Source organism: Oncorhynchus masou, chromosome 32 (assembly GCF_036934945.1).
Source record: "Oncorhynchus masou masou isolate Uvic2021 chromosome 32, UVic_Omas_1.1, whole genome shotgun sequence".
Lineage (NCBI taxonomy): Eukaryota > Metazoa > Chordata > Actinopteri > Salmoniformes > Salmonidae > Oncorhynchus > Oncorhynchus masou.
Genome location: NC_088243.1, coordinates 56836241 through 56849405, shown reverse-complemented (window position 1 = coordinate 56849405; position 13165 = coordinate 56836241). Strand labels below are relative to the sequence as shown.

The following is a 13165-nucleotide window of genomic DNA, read 5'->3' as shown; positions in this document are numbered from 1 at the left end:
ATGAAAATATTTCTAAAGACTGTTGCCATCTAGTGGAAGCCCTAGGAACTGCAATTTGGGAGGATTTCGCCTTATAATAAAAGTGACAGCCATTGAAAACAGTGGTAGGCTGAATTTTTATTTTTGTTGGGATGGTTTGTCCTCGGGGTTCGCCTGCCATATCAGTTCTGTTGTACTCACAGACATAATCTTAACAGTTTTAGAAACTTTAGAGTGTTTTCTATCTAAATCTACCAACTGCATATCCTAGCTTCTGGGCCTGAGTAACAGGCAGTTTACTTTGAGCACGCTTTCATCCGGACATGAAAATACTGCCCCCTACCCAAGGGAGGTTAAAACAGCACACACCGTAACCGTTGACTCAGGACCATGGACAGCAGGCAAACCTGTATACAGTGCCTTCTGAAAGTATTCAGACCTCTTGACTTTTTCCACATTTTGTTACATTACAGCCTTATTCTAAAATGGATTAAAAAATATATATACTCATCGATCTACACACAATACCCCATAATGACAAAGTGAAAACATGTTTTTAGATTATTTTTGAAAATGTATTAAAAATTAAAAACAAATGTACATAGTTATTTAGACCCTTTGCTATGAGACTCGAAATTGAGCTCAGGTTCATCCTGTTTCCATTGATTGTCCTTGAGATGTTTCTACAGCTTGGAGTCCACCTGTGGTACATTTAATTGATTGGACATGATTTGGAAAGGCACACACCTGTCTATATAAGGTCCCACAGTTGGCAGAGCATGTCAGAGCAAAAACCAGGCCATGAGGTCGAAGGAATTGTCCTTAGAGCACCGAGACAGGATTGTGTCGAGGCACAGATTTGGAAGGGTACCAAAACATTTCTGCAGCATTGAAGGTCCCAAAGAACACAGTGGCCTCCATCATTCTTAAATGAAAGAAGTTTGTAACCACCAAGCCTGGCCAAACTGAGCAATTGGGGGAGAGGGGCCTTGGTTAGGGAGGTGAACAAGAACCCAATGGTCACTTTGACAGACCTCTACAGTTCCTCTGTGGAGATGGGAGAACCTTCCAGAAGGACAACCATCTCTGCAGCACTCAACCAATCAGGCCTTTATGGTGGAGTGGCCAGACAGAAGCCACTCCTCAGTAAACGGCACATGACAGCCTGGAGGAATCCTGACACTCTCCCTATGGTGAAGCATGGTGGTGTCAGCATCATGCTTTGGGGATGTTTTTCAGCGGCATGGACTGGGAGACTAGTCAGGATCAAGGCAAAGATGAACAGAGCAAAGTACAGAGAGATCCTTGATCCTTGATGGAAACCTGCTCCAGAGAGCTCAGGACCTCAGACTGGGGCGCAGATTCACCTTCCAACAGGACAACGACCCTAAGCACACAGCCAAGACAACGCAGGAGTTGCTTCGGGACAAGTCTCTGAATGTCCTTAAGTGGCCCAGCCAGAGCCCGGACTTGAACCCGATCGAACATCTCTGAAGAGACCTGAAAGTAGGATCTGCAGAGAAGAAGACTCGAGGCTGCTGTAATTGCTGCCAAAGGGGCTTCAACGAAGTACTGAGTAAAGGGTCTGAATACTTATGTAAATGTGATAGTTCTGTTTGTTATTTTGAGTAAATTAGCAAACATTCTAAAAACCTATTATGCGGTATTCGGTGTAGATTTATGAGGGGATAAAAACGATTTAATTTTAGAATAAGGATGTAACGTAACACAATGTGGAAAAGGTCAAGGGGTCTGAAAACATTCCGAAGGCGCTGTACACACAGTATATATCAATTGGACCCGTAAAAGCAAGAAATGACATTAAGATTCACAGATCAATCTAAAATATACTTTGAAGTAAAAAGCAAAGGCCTAAACTGTACATTACATAAAAATATATGCCAAATAACCAGTGGTCTTAATTAAATGACGGAAAACCATTGAATGAATAATTCTGGCACGACGGCCAGGGATGTCTTGCAGCCTCCTCCATGCTGTTTTGAACCTTGTGACATTTCTGATTCCATTTTCCTTCCTGGCGAAACGTACTTGTCAGGTCCTTCTCAAATGCCAGCTGGACGAGCAAAGGCTTTTTGTTGATCTGATGTAACATGCTGTGTCTGTGTTTACTGAATAAGTTCTTCAGGGTGGAGCAGGGATTTTCGCACATTGCTGTAGATGTCCCAAATGTTAATCAGGCTGGCTCCAGGGTGACGTGCCTGTAGGAGCATTTTAAATCCATGTTTCTGTGCCAACAGCACAGTCGACGTTGCTGACAATGGCCCGCCGTATCTTTGAAGAACACTGAGTGAGCTCCATTTCTTGTTACTGCCTGTGGATGTGATTTCACTTTGTAAGAATGTGCGAACAACAATACACTCTGCTTCCACTGGTTCATGTTTGGTTCGATGCAACAGCTCGTCAGTTGCTAGTGGCTGGAGTAACGGATGTGCAGTTGCTTGTTGTGATACTGAAGCTACAGGATACTAGCTAGCTTATTATTAGGTGTAGATGTCTGCATAATTTGACCCCGCCCTGGGTGGGATCCAATGAGCTTCCTAAACAAGGTAATGAAGGTGTTACCTTATGAAATTGCAGGACTAGGTGCCCAATCAGAATGCATTTTTTGATTTGAACTGCTAAATATTAGATTAATACACCCCCCCCCTTTCTCCCCCTTCCTCAGATCACAAGAGCACACCTGGCATATCAGCCTGGTGTCATAGACTAGACGTAACATAGTAAATGTAAATCCGGGACATCAAATTAAAGGGGGAAAGGGGGAAAGGGGAAAAGCTGATACCTAGTCAGTTGTACAACTGAATGCCTTCAACTGAAATGTGTTTTCCGCATTTAACCCAACCCCTCTGAATCAAATTAGTATGATATGTTGTGTTTGGTATGGTTACATAAGACAGACGGTTATGTCTCGCAAGCCAAAGGTTGGGAGTTTGAATCTGATCACGGAAAATTTAACATTTTCACTAATTAGCAACTTTTCAACCACTTAGTCATTTTTAGCTACTTTGCAACTACTTAGAATGTTAGCTAACCATTCCCTTAACCCTAACCATTACCTTTAACCTAACTCCTAAACGTATCCCTAACCCCTAGCCTAGCTAACATTAGCCAGCTAGCTAACATTAGCCACCTAGCTAGAATTCGTAACATGTCATACGTTTTCCAAATTCGCAACATACGGAAGTTTTTGCAAATCCGTATAATATTGTACGCTTTGCTAATTCATAACATATAATATGAGTTGTAGGTTGTAACGTATCATAGGCCTTGAGGCCGATATGTAAAGCTTAATAAAGGGCAGTGATTATAGCAGAGCAGTGTGTGGTTTCTTATTTTTTTCTCATCGTAACATATCATATGAAATAGGTGATGGACAGCAACAAATGAATACATGCCAAAACGTAGCATATTGTACTAAATGGAGTGTCTCGGATTTACATACAGAATAATATGAAATGCTCTGAGACCAGGTTGAGGATTTGCCACCCAGTGGAGCCTCCCCTGCGTTTAGGTCTTAATGGGGTGTATGTCCCGGTGGTGCTTTGAATGGCACTGCACTCACTGTATGGCTCAGTCAATTTGACTGTTATAAAAGCCGATTGTCTAGCAAACTGGTGCCTGTCTGAGTGTTATCCAACTTTTGAGACCTCTTCAAGAGGTAAAAGGATCGAAGATGAGACGAGAGCCGGGATTCAATTCATTATGAACCGCTGTGTGCTTTTGGTATAGAAAATAAATTAGGCAGTGTCGAGACATCCTCCCCCTCACTTTTGTCGTACTGATTGCGTTAGGAGTAAGAGGCCCCTCTTAATTGAATTGAATCGGATTTGAAATTGGATTCTAATAGGGGTACATGGGTTCAGACTGTACTAATTAGGAGGAACGTCTGAGCGGGAAGAGGTGGGCATTTTACTCCACTACCAGACCGACCACCTGCCGTCAGACTTGCGCAGTGAGCCACCTCGGGCTCATGGCCAGATGTTTGAGGTGTTTGAGATATTGAGTCGAATTTAAATTAGGAGCCAGCTTAACCCTAACGCATCCGTAGATGTCGGCCTACCAATGGCTGTGGAATTATATGCATTCTACACTTACTACAATGTCGTCTAATATAGCCAGACAATTTGTCCAGTGTGGTCATTTAGAAGCGGCGGTGGCGCATGACTTTTAATAAATGAACATATGTCACGATCGTCTATAAACTTGAGGTCCACTTTTAAAGAAAGTGTAACAAGTCGCCAGGAACCACGGTAGTGTGTGTATATTCATGCCTGCCAGGCTATTAAATGACTATTGCTTGTTGTAAACTGCCCCCAAAGCTATCTCTAAAACTGACAGGGGTTAGTCTATTTGTGTGTGAAATCGTTCCCACCACTCAGATGGATTCTAGAATAGGGTTTTGTGAAAAACAGCTAAATTATTTTGGTCTTTTACGTCAGGTGGAAGATTAAATTCGTTTATTTGTAATAGGATATATCTTAGCTAGGTGTTTGGGGAAGGTGAGACTGTCGAAAGGAAATGCAGAGTTACTAGTCAAGTGATGGAAACTCGTCTAAATTCTTCATGGTTTCTACATCTGCAATTTGCGCTCTATACTATTTCAGCAATTTGGGTCTGACAGGAGAGGACATGTTAGCTTGTTTTGACAGATTGGCGGAGAGACAAGTCTCGAGCATCTTGTTGATGACCTGGTTCGTTTCGCCCGCTCACCCGAAGTGAACATGCTTCATATGACGACATATTGGGGGTTGGGGGCTGGGGGGATCCTGTGTACTGCGAGGAATATGATGTGAAACTGGAGCGGCAGCCAAATACCCCTGTAATTTTAATATACTGTATGATCAACCCAGCTGTCACTCTCCGGGCAATAAGTGAGAGGAGATCGCGAGCAGCCAATGACGTCTGAATTGTCTTTCAGCTCTAGGGCTCGTGGACAGCGACAGAGCACTGGACACAGATCACTTTGCTTTGAGAGCTGCAGAACGAGTTCAAATAGAGTAGAGGAGAACGATGGTGAAAAGGCATTGAGTAAAATCCTATAACGCATTCTTAGTTAGGATACAGCTTTTTTTATTTACTTCTGTGTTGTTTTGCTCGATCTATTGTCTCTGCACTCTTAGAATAAAAGGTTCCTCATAGAACCAAAAGGGGTTCTTCATATATGGAACCCCTAAAAGTTGAATATAGAACCCTTTGATAGGAATGTAGAACCCTTTTGAAATAATGTTAACTTTATTTATCTAGCCTATAGTTTATCATATGACTCTGGCTTCATATATTTGAATAAAATAATCAACGTTGCTTACCTTAATTCATTGAAAATTGCTAACTTGCAAGTTGGTTCAAACACCGTCCTCAAGCGTCGTCATGCAGGAATGTCAAATTTTGAATTGACCAGAAGGTTATATATTTAAAAAACGTTGTTTTTTTTTTTTACCTACGAGTGCATGCTTTTATTAAGCACATTATTTCCTGTTGTTTCTAGCTAACATTTAGTTTGCAACAGCACAGGTATGTTTGCCACTCAGACCTCAGCAACAATGTTGCAAAACAGGAATTCGATCTTTCCGCTGCCATAGAGAGGTAAGGATGTCGGACGTCAACTAGACATTTTTCTGACCAGGCGAAATCATGCAGCAGCAGCATCATTAATATGGACATAAAAGTCAATGCAAAACAGCTGAAACAAATGAAAAGGGAAAACCTATCAGTTCAGAGTTTGATGTGACTGGGTTATCTTGTGTTAGCTGTTGCTTTCTAAAATCCCCATTATACTTTGGAGTAGGCTATAAGGATATAACCCTCAAGGTTCATTGCCTTCACTGGGTATACAGTGCATTCATGAAGTATTCAGACCCCTTGACTTTTTCTACATTTAGTTATGTTACAGCCTTATTCTAAAATTGATTATATCGTTTTTTCCCCTCATCAATCTACACACAATACCCCATAATGACAACACAAAAACAAGAATTATCACATTTACATACGTATTCAGAGCCTTTACTCAATACTTTGTTGAAACACCTTTGGCAGCAATTACAGCCTCGAGTCTTCTTGGGTATGACGCTACAAGCTTGGCACACCTATATTTGGGGAGTTTCTCCTATTCTTCTCTGCTGATCCTCTCAAGCTATGTAGGGTTGGATGGTGTGCCTTCACCCCAGTCTGAGGTCCTGGGTGCTCTGGAGCAGGTTTTCATCAAGGATCTCTCTGTACTTTGCTCCGTTCATCTTTGCCTCGATCCTGACTAGTCTCCCAGTCCCTGAAAAACACCTCCACAGCATGATGCTGCCTCCACCATGCTTCACAGTAGGGATGGTGCCAGGTTTCCTCCAGATGTGACGCTTGGCATTCAGGCCAAAGAGTTCAATCTTGGTGTCATCAGACCAGAGATTCTTGTTTCTCATTGTCTGAGGGTTTTTAGTTGTCTTTTGGCAAATTCCAAGCATACTGCCATGTGCCTTTTACTGAGTAGTGGCTTCCATCTGGCCACTCCACCATAAATGCCCGATTGGGGAGTGCTGCAGAGATGGTTGTCCTTCTGGAAGATTCTCCCATCTCTGGAACTTTGTCAGAGTTACCATCGGGTTCTTGGTCACCTCACTGACCAAGGCCCTTGTCCCTAAATAGCTCCGTTTGGCCAGTAGCCAGCTTTAGGAAGAGTCTTGGTGGTTACAAACTTCTTCCATTTAAGAATGATGGAGGCCACTGTGTTCTTGGGGATGTTCAATGCTGCAGAATTTTTAGATCTGTGCCTCGACACAATCCTGTGTCGGAGCTCTACGTACAATTCCTTCGACCTCATGGCTTGGTTTTTGCTCTGACATGAACTGTCAACTGTGGAACCTTATATAAACAGGTGTGTGCCTTTACAAATCATGTCCAATCAATTGAATTGACCACAGGTGAACTACAATCAAGTTGTAGAAACATCTCAAGGATGATCAATGGAAACAGGATGCACCTGAGCTCAATATGGATTCTCATAGCAAAGGGTTTGAATACTTGTGTAAATCAGGTATCTGTTTCTCTCTTTTGAATATATTTGCTATGAAACTCTAAACACCTGTTTTGCGTTTTGTCAAAATTGTTTATTAAATCCATTTTAGAATAAGGATATAACGTAACAAATTTAGTAAAAATCCAAGGGGCCTGAATACTTTCCGAATGCACTGAATGCACTAGATGATCAAACGTATGTGGACACCTGCTCATCAAACATCTCAATGCAAAATCATGGGCATTAATAGGGCGTTGGTCCCCCCTTTGCTGCTATAACATCCTCCACTCTTCTGGGAAAGTTTTTTACCAGATGTTGGAACATTGCTGCGGGGACTGTCTTCCATTCAGCCACAAGAGCATTAGTGAGGTCGGGCAATGATGTTGGGCGATTAGACGTTCCAATTCATCCCAAAGGTGTTTAATGGGGTTGAGGTCAGGGCTCCGTGCAGGCCAGGCAAATACTTTGACACCAATCTCGACAAACCATTTCTGTATGGACCTCGCTTTGTGCGCTGAGCCATTGTCATGCTAAAACAGGAAAGGCATTTCCCCAAACTGCTGCCACAAACTTGGAAGCACAAAATCGTCTCGAATGTCATTGTATGCTGTGGCTTTAAGATTTCCCTTCACTGGAACTAAGAGACCTGGCCCAAATCATGAAAAACAGCCCCAGACCATTATTCCTCCTCCACCAAACTTTACAGTTGGCACTATGCATTGGGGCAGGTAGCGTTCTCCTGGCATCCGCCAAACCCAGATTCGTCCGTCAGACTGCCAGATGGTGATGTGTGATTCATCACTCCAGAGAATGTGTTTTCACTGCTCCAGAGTCCAATGGTGGCAAGCTTTACACCACTCCAAACATCGCTTGGCATGGTGATCTTAGGCTTGTGTGCGTTGCTTGGTCATGGAAATCCATTTTAACAGTTCTTACGCTAATGTTGCTTCCAGAGGCAGTTTGAAATTCGGTGGTAAGTGACTGAGGACAGATGATGTTTACGCGCCATGCGTTTCAGCACTCAACGGTCCCGTTCTGTGAGCTTGTGTGGCCTACCACTTTGCGGCTGAGCTGTTGTTGCTCCTGGATGTTTCCACTTCACAATAACAGCAGATATTTGACAAACCGACTTGTTGTAACGGTGGCATCCTAAGACTGTGCCATGTTGAAAGTCACTGAGCTCTTCAGTAAGGCCATCCTACTGCCAATGTTTGTCTATGGAGATTGCATGACGGTGTGCTAATTTTTTTTTTACACCTGTCAGCAACGGGTGTGGCTAAAATTGCCGAATACACTAATTTGAAGGGGTGTCCACATACTTTGATATATGTATTGTATGTAGCACCTTTTTTAGGAATCTGAAATGTTCTTTAATCTCATCCAGGGAACCGAAACGTTATAGGTAACCTATGTAGAACCAAAAATAACACTTTTTTTTCCTGAGAGTGTGTGTTGATAACTCCATCTTTTAATGCTCAGCCCTAACTCGATTTGCACTGCCCTGTTGAATCCATCGACGCATTTCAAGGACAGATCCCCCTCTTTACTGGGAGGATGTAGCGTAAATGTTTCCAAAGCTGCTGTGCTTATACTTACAGTTAAACGATACATTGTATGTTGATAATTGCTGAACAAATACAATGAAAAAGTTATCTATTTATATATTTTAATTAAGGGGTTTATTAACCCTATTTCCAAAGCTTATTTTATTCGATTAAATATCCGTTACTCGTTTTATTTCTATTTCTTCGATTTTTCTTCGAGCTTTGGCGTAATTGCTCGTTTGGATCAATGAAGAGAGAGAAGTAATCGCTTGGGCGTACTGAGAAAACAGATCGTCAATGTATCCCAGCACACAATGAAAAGGGCGGTGGCACTCGCTCGCTCTCCCTCGGATAAAAAAAACTACTAGTCTGCTCAAATTCATTCTCTTAAGAAATGTCAAAAACGATCGACTGTTGAAAATAATGATACAAATCAGTATTCGTATTCCCGAGGTGTGAATGGCATTTTTTATTTTTATTTGACGCCGTTTTCATTCGGAGGTGCTGAAATGCAGCCAGCACCGTTTGAGAGCAAGGCTCCCCCTCCCCCGCTGCCCACAGACACCATCGCACAGAGAGAGGGAGGGGGAAGGAGAGAGAGGAGAGATAGAGAGAGGGAGAAAGCGATAGGCAGCACCCGTGAGAGTGAAACAAGAGTCAGCCGCGCGGAGGAGAGAGAAAGAGAGAAAAAAAGCTGTAACCAAACAGACAAAGGAAAACATGGATGTAACGGAAAAACATCCTTTTAAACAAGCACATGTACAGGAGAGGATGCTTTGGTCGTCCTGCACATAGTAGGGGGTAACGTACGGACTCTTCCCCAGTTTTTAATGTGGCGGGTGGGGACGCACGGCAAGCTAAAAAGGCGGAAAGCTTTCTCTAATCCGTCTGCGGATCCTGCCTGCTTGCGATGGCTGTGGCGGCGCGATGCTGTTGCAGCATAACGCAAAATGTGCCTTTTACTTTTTATTTGGTAATTTTTCTACTCAGTGGCCTTACAAATGCACAAATACGATACACCATTCCGGAGGAGCTGGAGAATGGGGCTGTGGTCGGAGACATTGTTCGAGATTTGGGTCTGGACCTGCGAAAGCTCTCTTCCCGACGCATCCGAATCACCTCGGACAGCGCAAGGAGATATTTCAACATAAATCATAAAAACGGCAAGCTGTCGGTGAGTGACCGCATCGACCGAGAGACGCTGTGTGAATTCAGCGGCACATGTTCCCTCAACCTAGAGGTGGTGGTTGAGAACCCGCTCGAGGTGCACAACGTGGAGGTGGAGATTCTGGATGCGAATGACAACTCGCCACAGTTCCCCCGGGACGAGTACCAGCTAGAGATCTCGGAGTCCGCTATAACGGGGTCCCGGTTCCCCATCGAAGGCGCGCAGGATGCAGATGATGGCTCAAATTCGGTTCGGCTCTATCGGCTCAGCAACAACGAGCACCTCGCGCTGGACTCCAACAAGCCCGTGGCAAACAGCAAGCAAATCGAGCTCGTGCTCAAAAAGCCATTTGACCGCGAGCATACACCGTCTCATCAGTTCATACTGACTGCTGTCGACGGAGGCACCCCTGCGCGCACGGGCACAGCCAAAATCAACGTTCATGTCCTAGATTCCAACGACAATGTGCCCGCGTTCGACAACTCCGTGTACAAAGTGAAACTGTTAGAGAACTCGCCCAAGGGCGCTCTGGTGATAAAGTTAAACGCCACAGACCCGGATGAAGGCACAAACGGGGAGGTGTTTTACTCTTTCAGCAGTTACACCCCAGAGAGGGTGAGACAAATGTTCTCCATGGATACAGATACAGGAGAGATCCGAGTGAAGAACAACATAGACTATGAGGAGACTAACTCTTATGAGATGTACATACAAGCTATGGACAGGGGCCCTTCTGCAGTGGCCGTCCACTGTAAAGTGGTTGTAGAGGTTTTGGATGTGAATGACAATATCCCAGAGATCGTGCTGTCCTCTCTGTCCAGCCCAGTCCGTGAGGACGCTCGGGCAGACACGGTAGTGGCCTTGATCAGCGTTAATGACCGGGACTCCGCACAGAACAAACAGGTGACCCTGGAGATCCAACCTGGCCTCCCCTTTAAGATCAAGTCCTTCCGGAACCACTACACCTTGGTCACCTCCGCCTTCCTAGACCGGGAAACCATCTCCACCTACAATGTCACGGTAACCGCCATTGACGGAGGGACCCCGGCCCTCTCCTCACACATGACCATTAAAGTTGACGTGGCGGATGTCAATGACAACCCTCCTCGCTTCGAACAGACGTCCTACACGGTGTACATGACGGAGAACAACGCGCCCGGGGCCTCAATGTGCGTGGTGAAGGCTCTGGACGCTGACACTGGGGAGAATGCTCGCATCACCTACACCGTCCTCAATGACAACAACCACGGCATCCCCGTGGCGAGCTACGTCAGCATCAAACCCGACACGGGCGAGGCCTATGCCCTGCGAGCCTTCGACTTTGAGAAGCTCAGAGAGTTCCACTTCCAGGTGAAAGCCCAGGATGGTGGCGTGCCGCCCCTCAGCCGCGTGGCAACTGTCTATGTTTACATCATGGACCAGAACGACCACTCCCCCAGGATAGTCCATCCTCCAGCCAATGGGACGCGGACCACTGAGACGCTGATGAAGAATGCGGAGGCGGGGGCTCTGGTGACCAAGGTGGTGGCGTGGGACGGGGATGCTGGTCAGAACGCCTGGCTGGTGTACGCCCTGGAGCAGATCACCTCCGAGCTGGACCTGTTTAAAGTCCACGAGCACACGGGGGAGATCCGCACCACGCGGCGCGTCAGCGAGGACAACTCCACGTCCTTCCTGCTCACCGTGCTGGTCCGTGACCATGGCCTCCCGCCGCTCTCCTCCACCGCCACCATCAACGTGCACGTCATGGAGCTGCCGCCCAAGCTGACCCCCGACCCCAAACGTATCATCAGGCCTCACAGCCCACTACTGTTCTCCAACGTGACCCTCTACCTGATCGTGGCCCTGAGCGCCACCACCTTTGTGTTCCTGGTCACCATTGTGGTGCTGGCCATCGTCCGCTGCCACGCCTACTGCACCCAGCCCGGTTCCTGCTCCCCATGCTGTGTGTCCCAGAAGAGAGTCCCCGAGGGGGGCACCTCGGCCGGCGGGGGTGGAGGGTCATTGGGTCGAGGTGGAGGTGGTGGGGGAGGTGGAGGAGGGGGTCAGGGTCAACCCAACAATAACGTTGCTCTGCGGAGGGACCTGAAAGTGGAGCCTCACTACATCGAGGTGCGAGGGAACGGCTCCATGACCAAAACGTACTGCTATAAGACATGTATGACGGCCACATCGGGGAGCGACACCTTCATGTTCTATAACACGGGCCGGCCCCACAGTGGCACCTGGGGCTCCGGGGGATACGTCACCAGCCAGAGTGGACAGAGCCAGATGTTTGTGCGCAGGCTCAGCATGCCAGATGCAACTGCGATACAGGTGTGTGTGTGTGTGTCTGTGTGTCTGTGTGTGTGTGTGTGTGTGTGTCCCGTCATCTGATCCCAACAATTACATCCCAACTGACTGGAAAGCCACTTCATGCCTTGTTTTTTTTGGGAGATGTATTATTTGGGTTTTCCCCTAGGCAGTGTTTTGTGGAACAGTGTTTGGCATTTACAATTTTCATGCAGGGAGGGGGTGTAGATGAGTTTTCATCTTTTTTTGTTGTGTTTATGCAATAGTAAACTCTTAATATGCTCTTTTTTAATATATATTTTTGCAGATATGGTCAAGTTTGAAATCACCTAAATCAGTTATACGCTCTTATGTCACAGGCCTTGAGAATCGAACACCTGAAAATCACAGTGCCCCTCCCAGTTCTTTTTTTTATCCTTTGTTTATTTTTGTCAAAAGGTTACCTGGGTTACCTGAACTGATTGCCTTGTGTTGCAGTAGTAAAGGTGTTTTTGCTGTGTAATGCTCTGTTGTGAGCTCTGTCTGTACACTACGTACATGCATGCAGTGTCGGAAAATATGTTCTCTAATTTCTCGAGCGCTTTGTGAATGTGTTTAGATTTTAGCTGTGCGGGGTGCAGGCAAGCTCAGAGCTTCTTTGTGGGAGCTGTGTGCTTGTGTGTATGTTTGTGTTGGCGGGTGGATACGCTCTTGTCTCCGTGTTGTGTGTGTGTGTGTGTGTGTGGTGTGTGTGTGTGTGTGTGTGTGTGTGTGTGTGTGTGTGTGGTGCTCGGAGCCTCTTCAGAGAGCCTGAATCATCAGAAACAAACGGCAGCTATCAGATGTTTATGCGCCTCGCTCATCCGTGGTCGTTTAGGGAGCTGTTACAGAAATACTCGTATTCAGGGAAAACATCTCTCTCTCCATAGCTCACTCCACCGTCTTCTCTCTGTTGTGTGCTGTACTGCTACAACCTGTGTCAGTAGGACGACACTCAAGAGACAACTGCAACATATCATGGCTATTTGCGATGATATTGTTTTGGAAATGATATGGGTTCAATGGTTTTCGAAACGGACAGTGGGATTGCTTTGATCGCTTTCTTCTAGAACATGTCTGTACAGTTGAATAGACTTTTGTAAACTCGATTGGAATGCTAGGTTTAGTGTGTAAAGGGTT

General features: G+C 45.6%; 1 protein-coding gene across 25 annotated transcripts in view; it reads left to right on the top strand.

Moving 5' to 3' along the window:
* The window catches only part of LOC135526264 (protocadherin alpha-C2-like), a 222383-nt gene that overhangs the window by 173308 nt on the left and 35910 nt on the right, over positions 1 to 13165 (top strand). The window contains exon 1 of one of the 25 annotated variants that reach the window (XM_064954459.1): positions 8726 to 12031. The exons of the other annotated variants lie outside the window; for them this stretch is intronic. Within the exon in view, the coding sequence (XP_064810531.1) occupies positions 9458 to 12031 (2574 nt within the window). The 5' untranslated portion in view covers positions 8726 to 9457. Of the gene's footprint in view, positions 1 to 8725; positions 12032 to 13165 lie in introns of those variants that run through there. 25 annotated transcript variants of the gene reach the window in all.